The following is a 23925-nucleotide window of genomic DNA, read 5'->3' on the forward strand; positions in this document are numbered from 1 at the left end:
CTCCTTCCAGAAATTCTTCTGTTTGTGTGATAATAGAGCAGAAATTAGAAAAAATAATATAGTAAGAACTTTAAATAATTTTATTTTCAAAAATGTATTTATTTACATGCTGAATCTGTACAATATGCAATTAAAAATCCATATATGGTTTAAAAAAACCCCAAATTCCTATACAATATGGCTTTCCAGCCCCCAGACTGGCTCTCAGAGCAGCCTGGCTGGCATTGCAGGGTACAAGGATGCATTCAGAGACCAGTACGTAAGGCTACTTGTCCAGGATATCAAATAAAAGAGAAATACTGCAGTACCATGCCTTGGGAGGCCTGAAGGAGTGAGGTTAAAGGCATGAGAGTGTTTGAGTGGTGCTCAACACACCCCACAATTCCTTAGGTTTGGTTTTCTCCACTTGTTTTAAATGCATATGATTAAATAGTCTCTTGTGAGACCCCACACTTTCTGAATCCTTCTAAAAACCAGACCGCTGCTGTCCTGGGGGCAGAGGGAACTGATTCCCAAAGGATCCTCCTTAATTTGAGGCTGCTGTACCCAGCAGTGAGCGTCCCCTGTGGCCTGTCAGTCCCTTCCCCATGTGACCATGCAGAGGGTTTATCCCCTGGTGCTTGTTTTAAACTGGGAGCACCTCGGGCCCGTCCCACCCTGTCCCAGGCCTGTCCCATCCCGCCAGGCCCCCTCCCTCCAGCGCGTTCTCTCGCCGGGGGCAGGTCAGGGCTGCCCCGGGCCGGGCCCCCCAGCCGGCTCTCTGTGCCCTACACGATGACAGTCTGCACCTCCAGCTCCCCCTCCTGCGCGGCGATGACGAACTCGCCCGCGTGCTCCATGATCTCGATGTCCTCGGACGCCACCATGGTCACCGTGGCCTCCTGGGCGGCGACGGCGCCGTCGGCGGCGAGCACGGCCCCGTCCCCGATGGCCGAGGCCAGGGTCATGGCCACCTGCTCCGTCAGGCTCTCGGGGGTGGCGATGGTGATGGTGTCGGCGGCGTCCGCGGCGGCGCCCGCGCCCTCGGCCACGGTGACGTTCTGCACGATGATCTGGTGGCCCGAGCTCGCCTGGTTCACAATCTGCTGCACCACCTTCATGATGTGGCTGTCCACCTGCGCGGGAGCAGAGGCAGAGGCCGGCTGTGTTCACCGGGAGCAGCGAGGGTTGGTGCACAGCCAGCCAGCCTCCTCCTGCTGGGAGTTCTCATCACCCCAGCACTCTGCAACCCCTCACCCTCACGGCACTGAAGGTGGGTCACTAGTAAAGTGCTTCCTACAGAAAGTCAAACTGCTGTTTGTAGAAAAGCCTCAACAGTCCACACCCAAACTTTTAAACTGACGGAATCAATTCAGGAGCTGAGCCGGGTCTGACTCTGCAGCAGCCCTTGTTTCCAGCATTCAGGAATGCCTTAGAGGATCACTTCCCCAAGGGTAGTTACTGTACAATTTACCCAGCCTGCAGCTCTGCTCTTGTGTCTGAAGCCCCTGAGTCACCATCCCTGAGAGGGTCTGGGGTTATCAAACCCACAATAAGCCACATTGTGTTTTCAGGTCTGCAGAGCTACAGACGTGGAGTCAGAGAATCCCAGACTGGTTTGGGGTGGAAGGGAACTTTAAGCCCATCTCATTCCACCCCCTGCCATGGGCAGGGACACCTTCCACTAGCCCAGGTTGCTCCAAGCCCTGTCCAACCTGGCCTTGGACACTTCCAGGGATGGGGCAGCCACAGCTTCTCTGGGCAACCTGTGCCAGGGCCTCCCCACCCTCACAGGGAAGGATTTCTCCCCAGTATGCCATCCAGCTCTGCCCTCTGGCAGTGGGAAACCATTCCCCCTTTTCCTGTCACTCCAGGCCCTTGTCCAAAGTCCTCCTCCAGCTCTCTTCCAGGTGGGTAAATGAATGATTTGAAGTTGGGTTTACTTAACATGACAACCACTAAAAGTGACTCATTTCATCTACATCAAGGCCCCAAAATCTCAGTTTGTGTGGCTGCTTTACCTCATGTCTTGTTCCCTCTATTATTTCAGTAGCTTCACTGGTCTCCATGTCTTCAGTAGAAGTCTTGAAAGACAAAATGAGAGGATTCCCTTTTTAGGTGTTCCAAAAAAATCCTTTGTTACCAAAATATAATTCACTAAGATTTTTCACACAAGTCTTTCTGTCCCCCCCCCCATGATGCAGTAGCTACTCCAAAGAGACCTCCAGGACATTCCCTCCAAATTCCATTATCAGGAGCTACTTAAAATTAATGCAAAATGTTCACAAATAACTGGAAGAGAACCTCCTCTCTCAGCAGCATTTGGCCAAGCAGCAAATTTTTCTCCCATTGGAGAAAAACTATGGCAGCACTAAAGGAACTCAATAACTGAGCTCTGTTATCCTGCTTGGATAAGAACTGGCTCTGTGTCATGAAGAGGGAGAAAGTGAAATACATAATTCATTGCTTTTGGCAGCCTCTGTTAGAAACAACAGAGACTATCTGGGACAAAACAAGCTAAATAGAAATGGGAGAAGAGAATAGGGAAAGCTGAAGTGAGTTTGTGAGGCCATAAAATCCGGTGTGTCAGAAGTTTCCTGACTCAGCCTCCTGCTGAGGCACTGTCAGCCTGCCCTGTGTTCTGCTCTTCCTGCCCACATCACACACAGCACCTCTGGAGGGTGAGGAAAGCTCCAAGTGCTTTCCTTCCAAAGCAGGTTAATCCTACTGACTCCCAGGGCCCTGCAGGCAGGGGTGGTCCTGTTCTACCTTCTCCTGAGAGCCTGGAGGAGGAACACGTACAGCTGCAGTTTTCCTGAGCAAATCCTGTGCTAAATTGGCAGGAGCAGCCGTTTGCCCCCTCTCACCTCGATGATGTACTCCTGAGTGTCGGCCACCACCGAGGAGAACTCCACCAGCACAGTGTGGGGATCCTCCGAGAGCACCGTGGCCGCCAAGTTGTCGGCTGACTGACTCTCCTCAGACACCATCACTTCTTCCACCTCTTTCATAGCAACGAGGCAGCCACCTGGAAAATTCCCAAAGTGCCAGAAAAACATCACTTTTCATGGCCATCTCAGATAGTACCTGGAAGGTGCTACACAGCACCAATGAGGCCTCTTCATGGGATGCCACAGACAAGTAACCAGTGTCACACAAGAGACTCTCAGCACACCAGGCCAAGAACAGCCTAGGAAAGCCCTGTGTGACACCAGGCAGCTGAGCCTCAAGCAGAGCAGCTCTCCAGTGCAATACCAAAAAATACACAGCTAAATTCAGATGATAAAACCACACAGGATTTCAAAAGCTGTCTGTAAAGAACCTGCAGGAAGAGTCTGGGTATATTTTAAGTCACTGTTCTTTTCTGCTGATGCATTTCAGTATCTCCTAGGAAACTTCTTTTTCCCCTCAAGTAAACTTGTATTGTTCCTTGAAAACTAAATACACTGTCAGCACTACCTGAAGGAGTCTGGAAATCCGTGCTTAGGAGCTAAAGGAGCAGCAGGTCCAGTGCAACTAATCCCATCAAACGAGATTATCTGTGAGAACTTTACTCAAGACATTTTCCCCACAGAACTCATAGGCCCCCTCAGATACTGGAAGGACTGTTGGGAGCTCTCCACACAACCTTCTCCAGGCTGATGTGACCATCTCCAGGCATCTCCTGATGCACACACGGACACAGGGCACACCCACCCCAAGGATCATTCCCTCTCAGCCAAAGAGCAGCTTGTCCAAAGCCCAGCCCCGGAGCTCACCTTTGGTGCGGAGGTGCCTGTTGAGCGTCCCGTGCTCGGCGAAGCCGCGCCCGCACTTGTAGCACTTGAAGGGCTTCTCTCCGGTGTGGTGGCGGATGTGGCGCACCAGGGAGCCCTTCTCCCGGAAGCCCCGGCTGCAGAACTGGCACACGTACGGCTTGTCCTCCAGGTGCGTGCGGAAATGCACCTGCTGCGCGTTCTGCACACACAGGGAACAAGGGCAGGGCTCCTGAGGGGCACGGCAAACTCACGGGGGAGGGATTTCAGCTGCCGGGGGGAGGCTCAATGTTTTTAGGATTTCTCACATAGGACACAGGGATTGGTTTTGTTGTGTCGTGGTTTAGGGACGGCACTCCCCAATTTAGTGCTCCCACTGAGACTCTCCAGAGCGTGAGCCGCTCGTTCCCCCTCCCTCTGCAGTGGGATGGGGAGAGGGGGAGGCACAAAAGGGGAAGATCATGGGTTGAGGTAAGAACAATTTACTGGAAACAGCAATGAGATAAGAAAATGAACAGTAACAGCAACAATACCAATGGCAGAGGGTGCAAGAAAAAAATGAATGATTCCCATAAAAACCTCCCAGTAACAGACAACACTGGACGGCTCCATCCACCACTGTTTTCTCAGCCCAAAGGAACCCCTTCTGCCCAGAAGAGACTCCCCTCCACTGCCCCCAGCAATGATATGGGTGGTACAGAATAACCTCTGTCCTAGCCATGCCCCTCCTGGCTACTGCAAAAATTAACCCAGTCCTGGCTGGAACCAGGACATACTGTTATTCCATATTTGTTCCACACATGAAAGAAGAGTTTCTTCAGAAATGAAACAGTTTTATGAAGACTGTCCTTCTTTTGCCCACTAAACCAAAACCTCTTTTTGGTGTTTCACATCATAGAATGCCAGAATGGTTTGGGTTGGAAGAGACCTTAAAGTTCATCCAGTCCTACCCCCTGCCACGGGCAGGGACACCTTCCACTGTCCCAGGTTGCTCCAAGCCCCGTCCAACCTCAACTTGGACACTTCCAGGGATGGGGCAGCTACAACTTCTCTGGGCATCATGTAAGAGGCAGGTGGCATTTGCTCTTTCAGGAGCGAAGCCTCCTAAGCTCTCCCAGGCCCTGGCTCTGGGAAGGGCAGTCTGGAGGCCAGGCTGCTGTGAGGGGGACACACCTTTGTCTTGTAGCGCTTGCCACACTTGGGGCAGGGGTAGGGCCGCTCGTCCGAGTGCACCCGCCGGTGCCCCTTCACGTGGGCGATGGTCTTGTAGAGCTTCCCACACTCCCCGCAGCGGAACCGCCGCTCGTTCACGTGCACCTCCTGGTGCTTCTTCAGCAGGTAGGCCTTCGTGAACTCTTTGCCACACTCCTCACACTTGAAAGGTTTGTACTCTAGAGAGACAGAAGGAAAACCTGTGGTTGGTCCAGGACAACCAGCAGCAGCAGCAAGGATCCAGCACAGGCTGTAACTAAATTCTGACCAAAAACTAACCCAGGCAAGGAGAGGAATTGTATTTTCATCTGCATATGTGGGCTTTCATAGAATCCCAGAACAGCTGGGGTTGGAAGGGACCTCTGGAGATCACCCAGTCCAACCCCCTGCCCAGGCAGGGTCACCTGGAACACGTGACACAGGGACTGTCCAGGTGGGGTTGGGATGTCTCCAGAGAGGGAGACTCCACGACCCCCCTGGGCAGCTGTTCCAGTGCTCTGCCACCCTCCAGGGAAAAGTTCTGCCTCGTGTGGAGGTGAAACTCCTTGTATTTTAGTTTATGGCCATTGTTCCTCATCCTGGCACCACTGAGCACAGTCTGGCACCATCCTGTGACAACCCTTGGAGATCCTTGTATGGATTGATGGGATGCCCTCTCAGCCTTCTCTTCTCCAGGCTAACCAGGCCCAGAACCTCATGAGAGAAATACTCCAGACTCCTCATCACCCTTGTGGCCTCCACAGGACCCTCTGCAGCAGGTCCTTGTGCTTCTTGAACTTTATCTCATTCATACATGAATTCTGGTCAGAAGTGGCTCTGTGAGCCATGGCACGTGTCAGACAACTGCACCAGCACAGCTTTACCTGTGTGACTTTTGATGTGTGTCTCCAGGGCAGCAGTTTCACTGAAGGCTTCGTTACAGTGAGGGCAAATGTACCGTTTGTACCTGTTGGTTCTTTCTGCAGGCGCCTATTGGAGAGAAAATGGTAAAGCTTCACTTTGCTTGTACTGGTGTGCAGTGTAAGGATTGCTACCCAAATTCCCATTTAAATACTCCAGCTTTGACAAGAAAGAGATCTCTGTTGCTGAGAGACACTGCACTTAAATCACACGTGAAAAGTGTAACCATAACGATGGACACAAAGCCCCAGGCACCAGAGAGATATGTGAGGACAACACAGGGGAGTGAGGCTAACAGTGCTGCCCACAACCAAATACAGGCAAGGAAGATTAAAAAATAATCTATTTATGGAATACAAACATACAGACTCTGCTTCTTCTAATTTAACACACTGTTCTCCACACGGCTCCTCTTCTACTTCCACCACTTCTAGTTCTGGAGCAGCTCCAGCAGGTTCATCCGGCTTCTGCACCTCCTCCACAGCAACTCTCTCGATCACAATTCCCGAATTCCTCATGGCCTGCCTCAGCAGATTCTCACTGTTCACTTCCCCCTCACAGGGCAGCTCCTCAGGATGCGACTGTTGAAGGAACAAACAGGAAGTTTGGCACAGCAAATCCACAGTTTGCCCTTTCTTACAGCAACACTGCTGTGACAGTCACACTCTGTGGGGTGTCTAATGCTGCGCTACGGGGTTGAAAGATCAACCAGGGAATATCTTGGGCTGGGGAGGAACACGAGGTGGATCTGTACTCTGAAAAGCCAAGGGATGACAAGCCTTTGCTCCTACCGCAGTCTCGTAGCAGGGAATGGTCAACAAAAACATCCCCTCATCCTCCACACCCCTGTAATCTACACAGTGCTCAGCTCAGCAGCAGAAGGGCCCAGGACAGAGAACAGTGCCTGCCCACGTGGAAAAGAACCTAATTAACCACTTAATTCCCACACTCAGATCTATTCTCAGCACCCGTGAAGATTTTGTTCATGAGGTGAAACATCCTTTGCACAAAACACACAAAGGGTGTTTAAGAGAGACAACACTCACGTCCAGGTCCAGGGGTTTTCCATCCACCACAGGAAGTTCCTGCATCTGGACATGGACTTCATGGAGAACGTTTCCCTTTGCATCTGTCACGAGGTGGATGACAGGGGAGGCCTCGATGGACTCGCTGGCTATCGATGAGACCGTGTCTGTGTTGGAGCTGCACGAGCCTGCAGGGGAAGCAGCACAGTGAACCTCGTGGGGAAGAGCCACCCCTCAGCTCCATGGGCCCCACAAAACATCTGCCTCAGAACAGCGAGTGCTTGTTAACCAGCTTCTCACACATTCCTCAGTCAATGCCTGGCTACAAGCACTTCGGGGTAAGAGTTTTGCTCTATAAGTTGCTTTTCCTTATAAAGAATATAAAGTGAATACCACAGAATTTGAGGGTTTTTTTTCATAAATGAGATTCCAGGAACGGTATGTGTTGGAAGGGACCTTAAAGATCATCCCATTCCACCCCCTGCCATGGGCAGGGACACCTTCCCCTAGCCCAGGTCACTCCAAGCCCCGTCCAACCTGGCCTTGGACACTTCCAGGGATGGGGCAGCCACAGCTTCTCTGGGCACCCTGTACCAGAAGGAATTTATATTCCAAGTGCAGGAGGGTTTGGCTTTATCAGACACAAGGTAGGTCCTGACAGCATCACTGACCTGATGGCAAATCCTCTTTGTTGAGAACTATTTCTTTGGTCATGTTGAAGCGAATCTTTTCGGTGCAAGGTGTCAGAGATTTAAGGTGCCGAGTCAAAGCTCCTGATTCTCGGAAGCTTTTCCCACATTTCTTGCATTTGTAAGGTCTTTCATCTGGAAGTGACAAGGATCAAAACAACAACATTATGCCCTGCCAGGATCAGCTCTGTGTGTCAGGCTGCTGGAAAAACATGTTCAGCTTCCTACAGCACACCGGCTGTGCTCATCCCAGAACCTTCCACTGCCTCCCAGGACCCCAAATACTGGGGAGCTCAATGGCCTCAGCTCAGCAGAAGGTGGAAAGCGCAAGAAATTCCACTGGAAGGCAAATGGATAATCACACACAGCTCCAGCAACGAGGAACTCTTATTTGGAGAGCCCTTACCAGTGTGCCGCCGGTGGTGTCGGATCAGAGACCCCTTTGTCCTAAAGGAAGTTCCACAGAGTTTACACTCATAGTCCTTCCTGCTGCTGTGAGTGATCATGTGAGCTTTGAGGATGCTGGCCTAGGGAAAGAATTTCCTTTAAGACATTTTCCAAATGGTTTCAGGGTTCTATATTTCAACTACAGAGAACAACAACGCTCCTTGCGAAAGCAGAACTTCCCTGTGGGAAGAGTGCAGCAGGCAGCAGAGAAGCTCATTCTCATTCTTTTTGAGATCTCTTAGCTGACAACTCCCTGATTAAGTCCCACGAGCAGAGATGATACTCACAGTTTTGAATGTCTTCTGGCACAGCCCACACACGTATCGCCCCTCCTTGTTCACCTGCAGCTTCACCTTGACCAGCTCGCTGGGAGCGTCCTGCTCCTGCTCCTCGGGGCTGCCCTGCTCCTCACCCACCTCCCCGTCCACGGGCCCGTCTGCGTTCTCAAAGACATGGTCTCCTGCTACAATGACTTCTTTGATGTGCCCACTGCCTGGGAAAAGGGTGGGGAGACACTTGGGTTCTTTACAGGATAGAGCTTTACCCAACAAACAAGCCACTGTTCCAGCATTTCGTGCAGAAAGAAGGGAAAAAGGCACTTTAAATCTGCAGCTCAAGCCTTTGCAACCCCCTAGTTATTGCAGTGTAAGTATTAAAGTGGGCACTCCTGGAATGGAGCTTTATATCTAATTTGCATTAACTTATAACCCTAATTTCTGTTAATTGTTTGCACTAATTAAGCTGAAAGAAGTCAGATTTAGGTTGGATGTTAGAAGGAAGTTGTTCCCTGTGAGGGTGGTGAGGCCCTGGCACAGGTTGCCCAGAGAAGCTGTGGCTGCCCCATCCCTGGAAGTGTCCAAGGCCAGGGTGGGACCTTGGAGCAACCTGGGCTAGTGGAAGGTGTCCCTGCCCGTGGTAAGGGGTGGGGCTGGCTGAGCTTTCCAACCCAAACCTGGGTTTCTATTCCCTGATCCTAAAGCAGAGAATGGTAGAGCTGACCTGGGAATGCCTCTCACAGCTCTGAGGGAACACCCAGCCCCAAATTCCAGTGCCACAGAAGTGCCACAGACCAACCACAACCCAAACCCACCAGAGGAAGACACGGACGAGGTATCAGGTTCCAAACTCCCTGGGGGGCAAAGGCAGCCCCTCCGAGCTCACCTACGATGGTCGAGGCACTGCTGATCTCCTCTGCTATGGAAGAGGCTTCAACGACAATGTGGGCGACAGTGATGGACTCCTCGACAGCAGGAACCTCCTGCTGGCACACGGACCGTCTCAGCAGGCAGGTTTTGCTTTCTTTAAACACAGTTACCCCCCTCCAACCCACCAGGCCGCTGCATCCCAGTTATATGCAGCCCCGGCGCGGAGCAGCCGCTGTCACCTTTTGTCCTTCCTGGCCGAGGAGCCCGGCGAGCGCGTCGGGAGGGCGCTGGCAGCCCTTCTGCAGCTTGTGCTGCACGAACTCCTGCAGGGAGCTGAACTCGGCCTGGCAGCGCCCGCACTTGTGCACGTCATCCTCGTCTGCGGGGGAAAGCTCCGTCAGTGGCGCCGGCACATGGAGCCACCGGGCCGGGCGGGACCGCAGCGGGTCACTACTGTCCCCCCGCTCCGGCGGGGCCGTCCCAGATCACCCCCGGAGAGGGACACCCCGCACCCGCCTGGGCAGCCTGACACACCGACAGCCGCCGCTCTGCCCGGCCCGGGAGGTGGGAGGGGAGCGGGGTGGCCTCGAGGGGGGCACACGGGCCCCCCGCCCCGCTGGCAGCACCGGCGCGGCCGGGCCGCCCCTCAGCCGGCGGGCGGGGGCGGTGCGCGGGCGGTACCTTGCTCGGCGAAGGGCGGCGGGAGGCCGAGGAGCGCGGCGGGACCTGCGGGGGCCGCGGCCCGACCCGGCCCGGCCGGTGCTGCCGTAAGCGCCGCCGGCCCCGCGCCCGTTGCCATCGCGGCCCCCGTGTCGCAACGCGCCGCAAGATGGCGGCTTTACGGCCGTGTCGTCATAACAACGGGACGGGGCTCGGCGGGGAACGCGTCCCGCGGCGCGGGAGTTCCGGGCCCTGTGGGCGTTGTCGGGGCACCGTCCCCGCGCGCCCTACGGCGACCTCTGAGCGCCGTGAGCCGGCGAAGCGGAGCCTGGCGAGCTATTGCCGGATTACCAGGGGGTTACCAACGAGTTACCACGGAGTTACCCAGCGCGTTACCTAACGAGCCCCGCAGAGCCCGCCGGCACCGCGTGGCCCTGGCCAATGGCAGCGCGTGGGGAGCGGGCCCTCGGAGAGAGCGACCAATGGGAGAGTAGGACGCTGGAACGGGTGGGCGGGGCGGCGGGGACCGACTCCGGCGGGGGGCGTGGCCGCCGGCACCGCCGCCCAATGGGGACGCGGTCCGTGCGGGGCGCAGTCAATGGGGAGGCCGGGGGGGCGGGCCCGAGGCGCTGAGGGCGGCGGGCGGTCATGGCGGGCACCGCGGGCACGGCGAGGCCGCGGCTCTGCCGGCGGCTCGAGGGCGAGACGGCGCGGGCAGTGCTCGCCAACGCCGACACGCTGCTCTTCGACTGCGACGGCGTCCTGTGGCGGGGCGACACGGCCGTCAGCGGCGCGCCCGCCGCGCTGGGCCGGCTGGCGGCGGCGGGCAAGCGGCTGTGCTACGTGACCAACAACAGCGGGCGAACGCGCGTGGCCTACACCGAGAAGCTGCGGCGCCTCGGCTTCCCGCCCGCCGAGCCCCGCCACATCTTCGGCTCGGCCTTCTGCGCCGCCCGCTACCTGCGCCAGGCGCTGCCGCCCGGCGCCGCCGCCTACGTGCTGGGCGGGCCCGCGCTCGCCGCCGAGCTGGAGGCCGTGGGCATCCCGCACCTGGGCCCCGGGCCCGCCGCCCTGCCCGGCCCCGCGCCCGCTGACTGGGCAAAAGCGCCGCTCGACCCCACCGTGCGCGCCGTGCTCGTGGGCTTCGACGAGCACTTCAGCTACGCGAAGCTGTGCCAGGCGCTGCGGTACCTGCTGCAGAACCCCGACTGTCTGCTCGTCGGCACCAACCGCGATCACCGGCTACCGCTCGAGGGCGGCGCCGCCATCCCCGGTGCGCGGGGCGGGAGGGCGGAGGGGGTGGTCCCGGTCCCCTGGCTCTGCGGGACTCCGTGCTCAGCTCTAAATCATCACACCTCAGTGCTGTGTTGATAAAAGAGGAAGTTGCACCTCAACATGAGGAAGAACTTCTTTTCCTTGAGGGTGGCAGAGCACTGGAACAGCTGCCCAGGGGGTCGTGGAGTCTCCCTCTCTGCAGACATTCCAACCCCACCTGGATGTGTCCCTGTGTCACCTGCTCCAGGTGACCCTGCCTGGGCAGGGGGTTGGACTGGGTGGTCTCCAGAGGTCCCTTCCAACCCCAGCTATTCTGGGATTCTGTGTGGCAGCCCAGGTTTCCCAGAGCCTGGACTTTGCCTCACAGCACCCCTGAAAGAGGGATAATCCATGCTGAACCTTTACTCAGGGAATAGTGGTTCCTTTTCTGACTCAGTGTGGGACAGAATTCAGCCCCCCGAGAGGCTTCATGTGCCGCCTTTGCTGGGGCTGGCCTGTCCCTGTGGCTGTGAAGCCAAGCTGTTGTGTCCCCAGAGCCGTGGGCGGGTGTGGGTGCCGGGAGCCCTGTGCTGGCCCTGACTGTTCCTGCTGTCCCCAGGGACGGGCTGCCTGGTGAAGGCCGTGGAGACGGCGGCGCAGCGCGAGGCCTTCATCGTGGGCAAGCCCAACCGCTTCATGTTCGACTGCGTGGCCAGCGAGTTCCAGGTGGACCCCGCCCGCACCATCATGGTGGGGGACCGGCTGGACACGGACATCCTGATGGGGAACAGCTGCGGGCTCACCACGCTGCTCACCCTCACCGGCGTCACCGCGCTCGACGAGGTCCAGGCACACCTGGACAGCGACTGCCCCGCCAGGCACAGCCTCGTGCCCGACTACTACGTCGACAGCATCGCCGACCTGCTCCCGGCCCTGGGCGAGTAACGGGGCAGCCCTGCCCCGGGGACAGCCCCTGGGCTCGCCCTGTGGCAGTAACCTGCTCACTAGGTACTCCCTGGAGTTAGCAACCCTTAGCTTCTCACCTCTCTGTCCTCTCGGTATGATTCTGTTTACATCTCACTCCTGAAATGCACTTTGGAACAAAGGGGGCATTACAGTGGCCCCCAGGGCTGGGGGCTTGGGGCTGGTTTTAATTATAAACACATCTCTCCAACGTTAGTGATGCTCCACGGCACAGAGTCCTCTGGACTGGGCTGGGGAAGTGGAGCTGGTTGATGTGAGGAGAAGGGCTGTGTTCTGGCCAGGCTGGGCCATGGCTCAGCCTAGTTCGTTCAGGGAAATGACTCTGGGGATGTGCAGGACCTGTGGTTGTGTTTGGAAACACTTGTGGAGCGGGTGTTTGCCCTGGGGATGATTCTTTTTCCCCTGTTTGGGGGTGTTCCAGGGCACAGCCCTTCGTCAGGTCACAGAAACAAATTCGTCTCCTTCATTTGACCACTGCAAATTGCACCTGTGACACAGGTGGGGACGATCCCACACGAATCCAAACCATGGCTGCTGCACGCTGTGTCTGTCCAGGGTCAGGTGTGTGTACAGCACATACACACACAGGCACTCCCTGAGCCTAAAAACAGAGCAAATATATTTAAATTATAAATTTAAGCAGAGTCTATGATAATATATCTTGTTTCCCAGGAGGGAGGATGAGAGGAATGTACTTACTGATGACAGTAGCTATAATTCTCCTACATGCAGAGTCTGTAGCCATGCAGGACTGTCCTTCCCTCCTGCTGCTTCCCAGGAATACCCAGATCGATCCGTACCGAGTTCTGTGCTTCCCTCAGCATCAACACAGCTGCTTGCTTTGGCTTTAGCTGCAGACCCCAGATCCTGCTCAGTCCCTGGATGGGTGGGGGCTCCTGAGTGTGACAGTGGTACGTGCTTCCTTCCCACCCTGAGGTGCTGATCTTCCGCGGGGACCAGGCGCGGTGGGGCTGTGAGGAGGGCTGGCTTGCTCAGGGATGATTTCAGTTTGGTCTCCAGGTGGGGTTGGGTGACAAAGGGCTCAGCCATGGCATGGGATTCTGTGCTGGCTGAACCTACTGTGAAAGCTTTTGCGTTATAGAATTAATTGAAAATTATATATGCAAATAACACGCTTCTATTCCATAGATTCCAGTATCTACAGTTCAGTTTTAGCACTGGTTTTCCTTCGGGTCCTGCTGTCCAACTGTGGCAGTGCTGATGCCATTTCCTGCTTGGTAACTTGTCACCTTGCTTGTACAGCAATAACTCTGCAGTCCGGAGGGTCTTGGAGTTCCCACAGTGTTGGCTGATCCTTTAGAAGGATGTTTGTTTGTAATCTGGAGTTGTGGCAGGAACTGTGGATGATCTCTTCCCTGCTCCTGTCTCAGCTGGAAGGACTGTGTGAAGTCACCCAGGTAGAACTTGCCCTGGATCTGGATAATGTGGAAATGGACATTATGGATTCACTGCAGGTCGTGTCTGATGTAACCATGTGTCTTTGGATTCAGTCCCTGTATCTGGTGCTTTTAGTGTCAGGAAAAGGCCGGGAGAGGTCCAGCCTCCCTCTGGCAGCTCTGCCCTGCCGAGGGTTCTCTCTGGCCAAGGGAGCCATTGCCTGGACTCAGGGATGCTGGAATGTGCTGGTGGCGCTGTCAGTTGTGCTTCAAAACACTCTATCAGCTTCCAAATGGTTTTTAATCCTCTACTTGAATTCCCATTAAACTCTCAAATGTGCTCTCCCTGATACTGTGTCATTTTGTGGTCTTGTCTCCACAAGCTTTGGTGCAGCTGTGCAGTGGGAATCCTGGGAGTTAGGGATGCAGTTTGGAAGGGACCCTAAAAATCACACAATTTCATCCCCTGCCATGGGCAGGGACACCTTCCCCTAGCCCAGGTTGCTCCAAGCCCCATCCAACCTGGCCTTGGACACTTCCAGGGATGGGGCAGTCACAGCTTCTCTGGGCAACCTGTGCCAGGGCCTCACCACCTTCACAGGGAAGAGTTTCTTCCCAATATCCTGTCTAACCCTGTCCTCTGGCAGTGGGAAGCCATTCTACCCTGTCCTGTTGCTCCAGGCCCTTGTCCAAAGTCCCTCTCCAGCTTTGTTGTGGGCTCTCTTTCAGCCAGTTTGGTCAGCCCTGGGTGGTGCTTGGTAGGAGAATGTCCCAAAGCTGCACTTTCCTGGGTAGACACCACCTGAAGGAATTTGGAGCTTTTCCTTGCCTCGACACCTTGGTCGTGTCTGGCTGGCAGGTCTCAAACACTCTGAGGGCTCCTGGACTGCGCAGGATCTGGTGATCTGGGAATGCTGCTCCCTGGGGTGTTTCCCAGGGCAGGACACGGGTGACAGTGCGGGCAGTGAGGGTGACACTGTGCCAGGGCCCTGCCCGGGCTCTGAGCAAGGGCTGCAGGCAGGGCAGGGGTGTCTGTGCGGGGCAGCAGCATCGGCGCTCGGCGGAGCACAAAGTGCTGCTGAAAGGTGGAAGCAGCCGCTGCCAAGGGCAGGCTGCCCCTGTCCCCTGCCATCCGATCCCTCAGTGAGCCCCCCTGGCCCTGCCAGCCCCGGGGCCGCACAAAGCCCCCGATTGTGGTGCCACAGGGGCAGCGGAAGGGCCGCGCCGGGCACTGACAGCAGCGCTGGGCTCCGCGCCGGGCACACCTGCAGCTCCCGCGGGGCCCTTCGGCTGCGAGGGACGGCTGTTTATGTGTGGGGGATGCACGTTCAGGTTTCCCAGGTGTGCCTGGAGCCGGGATCATGCCCAGTCTGCGCGTGGGCAGGAGGCAGAGCGGCAGCAGCAGCCAGGTCCTCGCCTGAAGAGGAGGATGGAGGGTGGGGACAGCTCCAGCCCTGCTGCCCCTGCAGTGAGTATCCCTGTTCCCAGCAAATCCCGGGCAAAGGCTGGCTCTGTCCTTCCTCTGGGACTTGACTTTGGACAAGGGCATGACAGGACAAGGGGGAATGGCTTTCCACTGCCAGAGGGCAGGGTTAGATGGGATATTGGGAAGAAACTCTTCCCTGTGAGGGTGGGCAGGCCCTGGCACAGGTTGCCCAGAGAAGCTGTGGCTGCCCCAGCCCTGGAAGTGTCCAAGGCCAGGCTGGATTGGGCTTGGAGCAACCTGGGCTAGTGGAAGGTGTCCCTGCCCATGGCAGTGGGGTGGAACTGGTGGGCTTTAAGGTTCCTTCCAACCCAAATCATTCCAGGATTCCATGATTCTATCACAGACAGAGCCCCTGCTCTGTGCTTGCCTGATTCTGCTCTGAAGTGGCTGAGATCCCACCATTCCTCTGGATCCTGGTAAGGTTTTGTTCATTCCCCAGCACTCCCAGTTCAGCTCCTGCGAGGCTGTCAGCTGGATAGGTTGGAAGTGCCTGGACTTACAGGGGTTAAACCTGTTGGGTAACAGGTCAGAGGTGCCAAGGAAGCCTGGTCTGACACTCGGGATGAGTGTGAGCCATGACCTGCTGAGGGCTGGGAGCTGCTGGATTGCTCTATTTGCACCTTTCCCACCTGAGGGAATTCCATTAGCTATTGAAAACCTGCCAGTTACTGCAGGGCTGGGGCTCTGCTCTGTTGGAATCAATAGGATTTCAGATATGTGCAGTTTTAACTCACTGCTTTTCTGGGGGAATAATCTGGAAGTTCTCTATTTCCAGTCAAGATCTGTAACTGCCCCAAAGCTGGATGAGCTTGTGCAGTTGGAGCACATCTAACCCTGGGCATGGATTGAATTTCTCTGTCCTTCAGAGAACTGAGAAACATGTTAATTTTTTTAAGTGTGGCTTGTGTTTGAGATTATTGAAAGCACATTTTCTGCTTTGTAAAAATCCTGTTATGTACCATGAAGTTAAATTTAATTGCTTTAACATAAGAATTAAAGTAAATTAATAGAGCCAATGGAAGTGTCACAGGACTGCTGAGCTGTTTTGCTTGGTCTCATGGAGAACAACTTAGCAAGAAAATTCAACACAACCAAACACAGGGAGGGGCATGGAAGCAGGATCATTCCACATGGGGTCTGATTCCAGTGCTGATGGCTCCTCTGGGACTTCTGCTGTAAACCAAAATAATTTAATTTGTGGTTCCCTGTGTGTGGAAAGCTGCCGCTCCAGCCCTGCCCTGGGGGTGTTGCAGCTTCTCTGGCTGTGGCAGTGCTGGTTACTGGGATGTGGGATCTGGAATTCCAGCACTGTGGGAGGAAAGCTCCATTATTCCAGGTGCTGTGATGGTTTGGCTGTTCTGCACTGCAACCAGTTTGCACAAGGATTTGTGTCATGAGCAGGAAGCGTGTTTGATGATGAAGAATTGGCAGAAGGGTCAATTTTAACTCCTGTTCCTCCTTCCTTTGCCCGGTTCCCAGGACAGGAGGGCCACAGCACGATTCCCAGCTCCCCCCAGGACCTTCTGGATCACCCTGTCCATTGCCTTGATATTATTTGCAGTTGTTGGCATCAGTGTCGTGGGGGTTCTCAGCTTATCTCCCAGCTCTGCCCAGGTAAGGGATCCTGATCCAGGCAGGAAGCTCCTCCTGCCCACGGCCCTGGGTTTTGTGGGAAGCAGTTCCCAGGAGGGATGAGTGGGGTGAGATCAGGGCTGGTTTTGGCTGGATCCCATCCTGGAGGAGGCAGGAAGGTGCCAGCAGGCTGCAGGCAGGGCTGTGGCAGTGGCAGGGAGTCCCCTGGTCCTGTCCTCCATACCTGGTGCCTTTGGCATGAGGGGCACTGGTGCCTCTCCCCAGCCCTGAATGATGGAGATCAGCCTGTCACAGATCATCCTTCCTATGGGTCAGAGCTTCCTTCTTTCCGTTCCTAAATCCTCCAGGCTAGCAGCAGGGACCAGCACAGGGCCCAGGGGGGATGTTGGTGGGAGATGCTGTGCACGAGCAGCTGCTGGTGGGTGCTGCCTTTCTGCTCCTTGTGCCCAGGCTGGCTCCCAGCTCGTCCGACTGACACTGCAGGGCCAGCAGGACCCTCTGAGGAATCAGACAGCCTTGGTGGACAAGTCCAGGAGCACTGTCACCTACTATGTCACCTCGCAGAGCAACCTCAGTGCCGTGGTGCTGTACGACAGCAGGAACGTGAGTGCCTGGGGTGGGGGGGTGAGCAGAGCAGTGCCTGAGCTGGGTGGGGGTAAGCAGAGCAGTGTCTGGGGCTGGGGGGGTGAGCAGAGCAGTGCCTGAGCTGGGGGGGATAAGCAGAGCAGCCCAGGCTGCTGGAGTGGGAGCAAGAGGCGTGGGCCAGCAAGAACACCCACCAGCTCTTGCTTGGTGCCTTTCTCTGCACCTTTAGTCAGGAAAGACAATGCAGGGGAGAGGAGGAATGTCCTGCCCACTCTGAGGGCTGTCTGTCTGGCAGGGCTACGTGTGCTACAAGCCCGTGGAGCAGAGCACGTGCTACCTGAGGAGGATGGACCCCTGGGACCTGCAAACCCTGCAGGCAGCTCTCAACATGTCTGAGCAGAGGGTGAGCAGCTGCTGTGGCCATGGCAGGGTCAGCTGTGGGGATGGGGGATGGACTGGCCTTTGATCAGGGTCCTGGCTCACTGAAGGCCCTCTCCTGTGTGGATTTGCAGGGGTGACTCCCCACACCAGCACCCCAGGCGTGGCTGGAGGAGGGCAGGGGCTCTCCCAGCCGAGGGGAGCAGTGTCAGCCCCCTGTTCTCTGCAATTCGTGCCAGGGGGGCTGGCACAGGAGCAGGGCTGTGCCCACCAGGTTGGGCTCTGGGTAAGCTCAGAGCAGCAGCTCCCAGGCTTATCCATATCCCCACTCCTGTGGGACAGGGCAGCTGGCAGGAGAAACCTGCCCGGCTGCCAAGGTACAGACCACTGCCAGGGTGCCCTGGAGGGCAGAGCAGGTCAGTGGAGCAGGATGGACAAAGTGCCTTGGGAGGATTTAAAGGGATGTTTCTTTCAGGCCGAGCAGCTGCTCCGTCACAACAACCAGACCAAGTACTACCGGGAGTTCCTGGGCATCCTGCCGGGGGAGCAGGTGGAGCCCAAGGGCCTGGGGGAGGCTGTGCAGAGCCTGTGTGAGCACACATCCATCTTCTGGGTCCGCAGAGGGCAGGGTAAGTGGGACAGTCCCCTTGGCAGGGGAAGCACAAGCTTTTCTCACACCTCTAAGAGGATCAGGCTCTGCTGCACAAAAGCTGATGCATCCCTGGACAGTCTGCCAAGGCCCAGGACAGGGACAGGTGACCTCTAGTGCAAAATCAAACCATTGTTCACCATCCCCCTGTGCTGGCTCGTACCCACACCCTGCCCTGGCTGGGATGGGCTCCGAGCCCCCACCCCGGGCAGCACAGCCTGACTGCACAGCACAGCCAGCACACAGAGCTGTCCCCTGGGACACTGCTGCCTTCATCCTTGTCACCTTCATCCTCACCACAAGCAGCCTGCCGAGCTGTCAGTCTGCTCTGTGTTGCTCCAGCTTTAATGAGGAAGGTCGTTCCCTGAGGCTTTCCACTTGCTTGGCTCCCCAGGGAGTCGCAGCTGCAGCATCCAAGCATTCCTCTCACCCGCTCCTGTCCTTGCTTGTTGGCAGGTCCTGGGAGGCAGCGGCTGATCTACCTGTGCATTGACATCTGCTTTCCAAGCAACATCTGTGTCTCTATCTGCTTCTATTACCTCCCTGAGTAAGTGCTGAGCTGTGGACACCCTCTTGCTGCCCTACATACTTGAACTGGATTCCTGAAAAGCCTCTGATTTCCACAAGGAAGGTAACACCCACACCATCCCCAGAGCCTCCTGCTGATTTCATGCTGCACCTCAGGAGGGTTTAGAGAAACAAGAGGCCTCTGCTCAGCACTGTCAGCACAGACAGTCCCTGCAGCTCTGCCCCAGGGCTGCCATGTCCATAGCAATTAGGAGCCCCAGGCCTAGAGGAATCCCAGGGAGTAGCTGGTGTTCTGGGGCTCCATGCCCTGCTCAGCACAAGGTGGTTACATTTGTTGGGGTGGTTGGCTTTAGGAGAGCAGCTCTCCAAGTCACTTTGTGAAACACTTTGAATAAAGGGATTGCAAACCAAGACAAGCTGCCTTTCCTCTTTGCTCAGCCTCTTCCATTCCTTAGAAAGTCTCATTTTTATTTTTCTCCCACTTTGGGGTACAAGAACATACCAAGCTGTCAGCAGCTGATGCCACAGGGATTCCTCCAGCTCAACTGTACCTGTCTCCCTGCAGTGGGATCGTGTCTCCCTGTCCCATTCCCTCCCTTAGAGGCCACACACATTTCAGCAATGTCCTGCTCAGAGCTGAAGCCTGGTCTCACCCCAGGCAGCTGCAGCTGCTTCTGCCAGAGCCCAAGCCCTCTCCATCAGGGAGGGGACAGGCACAGTGCACGTCCTGGCTCTGGAGAGGGTCCTTGTCACTGCAAGGCAAGGGGAAACACAGAGCTCCTCTCCTTCCCACACGTGCCCGTTATCCCAACACACTGTCGTTGAAGGCAAGGCAGACCACAGCTTTCTGGTGGCCACTGTACTCCCTCTTGATCTCTCCTGTCTCCACACACCACAATCTGGCCAGGTTATCAGAGGAGGCTGAAACAAAGAGTGAAAAAAGGAGTGGGATGTATATCATTACATTTTAAACTTCTTCTTTTACTATTATTATTAGAAATAGTTTCCTCTTGCTTTACTCACCACCATCCTTAGGGCTGGTGATGAGCAGCAAGGCAGAGCAGCTCAGTGCATTTCTGTATTAACTGGGATTTTAATAAAGAGCAGTGACTGTGGAAATCACCACAGGTTTGTTTTGAAGGGACAGCCACACTGCACACTGAGAGCAGCACTGATCCCAGGTGAGACCAACTGCAACCTGGAGACCCCCTCTCTGGTTTAAACAGGTGTCTCTTGCAGCACAGGCAGAATGCTCCAGGGAGTTCAGCAGAAGGTGCTGGGGGGGTGAGCCTGGGTGCTCCCACCCCACCCACACCCATGCCCAAGTCTGGCAATGTCCCAGCCACAGGAACTGGCTGGCCCTGTGCTGGTGCAGGGCCCTGGCACGGCCCAGGTGCCTCACCTGTGACGATGTACTGGGAGTCCCCAGAGAAGGCACAGTCCCACATCCAGCCCCGAGACGTCTCCCCGGGGTTGTTGCTCTTAATGCTCAGCTCTGTCATCAGAGAGAAGTTTGAAGTCCTCCAGATCTTGCAAGTCTGATCTGCAGAACAGGTAGCCAAGAGCCTGCAAGGAGGAGCCATGTGAGGGTGACCTTGTCAGTCACACTGTGTACCTACAGGCCTCTGTTCACCATGGGCCTGGCCAGTGATGGCCTGGAGACCTGCCTTCACTGCACTCACTCACATCTCCTTACACCTGTATTGTCTGATTTATGAGATTTCAGCTGAACAGACTCCAGGAAGGAGCCCACACTCTGCTCCTGGAGATCAGCAGTGGGATCCCAGCTGCAGGAACAGCTCGTGGCTGCAAACCTTGCTGAGCTCAGGGAGCACGAGTGGGACACGACTGAGAGCAACCCCGTGGTGACACATCCCCTGCCTCCTCCCTGGGGCCCTGCAGCGTGGAGCCAGCATCAGCCCAGCTGGGGGCACAGCTGGGGGCACCGCTGGGCTCTGCCTGCCCGGGAAGGCCCGTGTTTCCCATGGGAGGGAGGAGAGGGCTGCCCACACTCACGTGGAGTCGGGGCTGAACTTGCACTGCAGGGCGTAGCGATTGTGCGCCGGGATCTTGGTCTTGGGGATCAGCTGCGTCACCTCCTCGCCGATGCCGCCCGTCAGGTTCCACACGTAGCAGTTTCCCTGCGGGGAGACAGTGGGATCTGTGCCCCCCAAAGCCAGCCCGGATGTCCCCGTGCCGCCCCTCGGCCCCCCAGCTCACCGAGCTGTTCACAGCCGCCATGTAGCTGGCGTCGGGGTCGATGTGCACAGAATTCACCGACACCTCGGGCTCCGGGATGAGCTGCTCGTTGTGGTCGGTCTTCAGGTCCCAGATGTGGATGGCACCGCTCTGGTCACCCACGATCAGCTCTGCCTGCAAGGGAACAGCCCCCCGTGAGCAGCAGCCCTGAGCTGACGCCCTGATCGTGCCCGTGCAGCACCACGGGGAGTCCTGCTCTGCTTTGAAGCATCGGGGTCCTGTTCTGCCTCCTTCTTCCCCAGCACAGGGCTGTTCCACACAGTGGCTGCACGGAGAGCAAGCCAAGTCCTGACTCCTGTTACACTCTGCAAAAGGCTGTTTCCCTTCCCAGAAGTGTTTGTTAATTTTATAAAGCCCAGAGCACACAGCAGCTGCCTGAATTCCAGAGCTGTTGCACACCTACAGCTCCAAACAAAATCTACAGGAGCCAAGTGATTTTCAGCACATCTGAGAGGAAGCATTTAGATGCAGGTTGGCCAGTGAACAACTGAAGCACTCAAGAGCGCACAGATACCTGAACAACACAACCTGGACTGGCTTTTTTCTCTCTCTCACGCCTTCTCAGGGGAAGGACAAGAGCCAGCTGAAGGGCAGAGTCCTGGCTCTGATCCCATGCTCAGAGCAGAAGACAATGCTGGCATCCCTCCACTCAGGCAGGGCTTTATCGACAGCCTGCACTGCCCACAACTCCAGCAGAATCCCTAGAGGAGATCAGGTCATCAGGCACAGCTAATCCTGGGCCTGGGAGCACAGCCTTGTTCTGAGGAAGACAAACACCGCTGATATATTTACCTGACTGCACAGAAGCCTTTCCTGGGCACCTTAATCCTCAGCCCCTCTTAGCAGGTGTAAAGTGCAATTCCTAAAGCCATCACGATTTACCCAGGCCATGAGGAATCTGGGATAACTGGAGCAGCGTCTCTGCAGAGGGAATTGCAGAGCCATGGACCTATCTGAAGAAATGCTGCCACCTTTGGACTAATTAACCACGTTCTGCTCACAAACCAACACTCTGCACCTCAGCAGCATTTTGGTCAGTAATTATTTCCCATCTGAGACCTATGTGCAGCAATACTTTTTTTTTACCATAACATATTTTCACAGCACTGATACCACAGGAGCATTTGGGTAAAGTCTGGTCCAAATAACTGATCTCAAATCTGGTCTGAAATTCCCAATTTGCAAAATTAAACCTTTGCCAAATGAAATGCAAAGGAACACTTCCATTACTCAGCATTTTACAAAGGTCTGTGCTGCCCTGTCTGCAGGCAAACCCACAGCCCTACAGCCCAGCAGTCATAAGCACTGCAATGATCCCTATTGATTTCCCTGCTAATGCACCACATTCCCTTCAGTCTCATTCCAAGCCCCAGCCCTCCCTCTGCTCAGCAACAGCTGCTGAACCCACTGGTGGATCTCAACCAAACCTGATGGGAATCGTGGCTGTGGGCCCTGAGATGCTTCTTCTTGCCAGCAGTGCCACCCAAAGCTCCTGGCACCAGCAGCTTGGCCAGGCAGGGGGCAGATGGGGGGTGGGAAGGAGGCTGCTGCCCGTCCTGCAGTGCCACAATGGGTCTGTGCCACCAGGAAGGTCACCCACCCCAGCCACCTTCCCAAAATCTTCTGCTGAGATACAACTCTGCAGCCCCTCAGATTTACCCAGAGGAGCCACATAACAACTTGTCCAGAGGAGCTGTGGCTGCCCCATCCTTGGAAGTGTCTGAGGCCAGGCAGGACGGGGCTTGAGCAACCTGGGATAGCAGAAGGTGTCCATGGCAGGGAGTTGGAACAAGGTGAACTTGAAGATCCCTTCCACAGGATTCAGTGTGCTGGGAGCCCACGGAAGGAGCCAGTTTGCTCACCTGGTTGGGGTGCAGGCAGACACAGTTGATGGGAGCGTTCACCTGGAAAATGCGCTGGCACTGGAGGTTCCGGGACCTGCAACAGCCGGTGAGGAAGGGGCATGTTTGGGAGCCTGGGATCAGCCCCGCAGCCCCAGGACACTGCTGGAGGAGGGGAGCCCCCCGTGCCCACCTGAGGTCCCAGATGCGGGCCATGCAGTCCTCGCCGCCCGTGTACATCCAGCGCCCGTCCTCGTGGAACCCCACCGACGTGATGTTCTTGCTCACGCCGTCGTAGTTGATGACGGGGTTGGGGTTGTTGGAGTTGAGGTCGTACATGCGGATGTGCTGGTACCCTGCAAGCACCGGGCAGGGCGTGGGCGCCGTCCCCGTGCCCGGTGTGCCCGGCGTGCCCGGCGGGACGGGCGTGCTCACCTGCGGCTGCGATCATGCTCCGGTCCGGCGTGATCTCCAGGGCGTTCACCTGCTGCGGCCGCCGTTAAGGTCGGTACGGAGCATCAGCCGGGCCCGCCCCGCGGCGCCCCGAGCCCCGGGAAGGATACGGAGTCCTGGTGCTGCACCGTGCGGGTGCAGATGCCGCTGTGCGCCTGCCAGAACCGCACGGTGTGGTCGTAGCCGGCCGTGGCCAGGATGACGGGGTCGCTGCCCACCGTGCCCTGGGCCGCGTTCATGCTGCCGCCGCGGGGCCCGCTCAGGCCCCCCGCACTCGCGATCCCGGTGCCGCCGCGGCGCTGACACCGGCGGGGTGTCGCTGACACCGGCGGGGTGTCTCTCACAGCGGCGGAGCTCCCCCCGCTCCCTTCCCTGCCCGCCCCCGCTCCCCCTTCCCGGTGCTCCCGGCTCCCTCCCGGTACCCGGCTCTGCGCATGCGCCCGGAACAGGCCCGGGCCGCCACAGGCGGGGTGCGCATGCGCGGGAGCGGGGCGGTGGGACATACCATGGGCGGGGCGGAGGGAGGGGGGTAAGGTGAGACCACGGAGCACGGGGAGGGGGGGGGCAGCTTCCCGAGCCCGCGCCAGGGGGCGCAGTGATGGGGGGAGAGGGAACGGGATGTGGGATATGGGGCGTGGGATAGGGGATAGGGGGGGTGGGATTCGGGATATGGGATATGTGATGGGGGATACGGGAGATGGGACAC

At 56.6% G+C, this 23925-nt stretch overlaps 4 protein-coding genes across 5 annotated transcripts; 2 read left to right on the forward strand and 2 right to left on the reverse strand.

Annotated features, from left to right (window-relative positions):
• Positions 1 to 78: 78 nt before the first annotated feature.
• On the reverse strand, positions 79 to 10202 carry E4F1 (E4F transcription factor 1). Of its 2 annotated transcripts, none has more exons than XM_051800478.1 (14): positions 9834 to 10202; positions 9392 to 9531; positions 9169 to 9265; positions 8295 to 8566; positions 7967 to 8087; positions 7543 to 7695; positions 6893 to 7059; positions 6212 to 6427; positions 5810 to 5915; positions 4908 to 5125; positions 3738 to 3936; positions 2847 to 3007; positions 2001 to 2063; positions 79 to 1115 (listed from the first exon to the last, which is right to left on the reverse strand). In XM_051800478.1, exons 1-14 carry the CDS (start codon positions 9949 to 9951, stop codon positions 768 to 770), a joined length of 2379 nt encoding a protein of 792 aa, XP_051656438.1. In that variant the 5' UTR covers positions 9952 to 10202; the 3' UTR covers positions 79 to 767. The 2 variants fall into 2 exon arrangements, with proteins under 2 accessions (XP_051656438.1, XP_051656536.1); XM_051800576.1 differs by having other exon boundaries at positions 8295 to 8500; positions 9834 to 10200.
• Positions 10203 to 10400: 198 nt separating this feature from the next.
• Positions 10401 to 13797, forward strand: PGP (phosphoglycolate phosphatase). Its single transcript, XM_051803227.1, has 2 exons — positions 10401 to 11085; positions 11686 to 13797. Exons 1-2 carry the CDS (start codon positions 10461 to 10463, stop codon positions 12009 to 12011), a joined length of 951 nt encoding a protein of 316 aa, XP_051659187.1. The 5' UTR covers positions 10401 to 10460; the 3' UTR covers positions 12012 to 13797.
• A 189-nt stretch (positions 13798 to 13986) lies between these two features.
• On the forward strand, positions 13987 to 18957 carry BRICD5 (BRICHOS domain containing 5). Its single transcript, XM_051803851.1, is given in 7 exon segments — positions 13987 to 14873; positions 14875 to 14915; positions 16418 to 16547; positions 16977 to 17129; positions 17407 to 17514; positions 17965 to 18118; positions 18595 to 18957. Coding segments are annotated over 7 exon segments (798 nt in total). The 5' UTR covers positions 13987 to 14756; the 3' UTR covers positions 18690 to 18957.
• A 450-nt stretch (positions 18958 to 19407) lies between these two features.
• On the reverse strand, positions 19408 to 23574 carry MLST8 (MTOR associated protein, LST8 homolog). The gene is made up of 8 exons (XM_051802966.1): positions 23330 to 23574; positions 23202 to 23253; positions 22960 to 23122; positions 22788 to 22863; positions 20887 to 21039; positions 20683 to 20807; positions 20069 to 20232; positions 19408 to 19587 (listed from the first exon to the last, which is right to left on the reverse strand). Exons 1-8 carry the CDS (start codon positions 23456 to 23458, stop codon positions 19469 to 19471), a joined length of 981 nt encoding a protein of 326 aa, XP_051658926.1. The 5' UTR covers positions 23459 to 23574; the 3' UTR covers positions 19408 to 19468.
• Between the last annotated feature and the right edge of the window lie 351 nt (positions 23575 to 23925).

Source organism: Manacus candei, unplaced genomic scaffold, assembly GCF_025592945.1.
Source record: "Manacus candei isolate 608988 ecotype Guabito, Panama unplaced genomic scaffold, ASM2559294v1 h1tg000002l, whole genome shotgun sequence".
In the NCBI taxonomy this organism is placed as follows: domain Eukaryota; kingdom Metazoa; phylum Chordata; class Aves; order Passeriformes; family Pipridae; genus Manacus; species Manacus candei.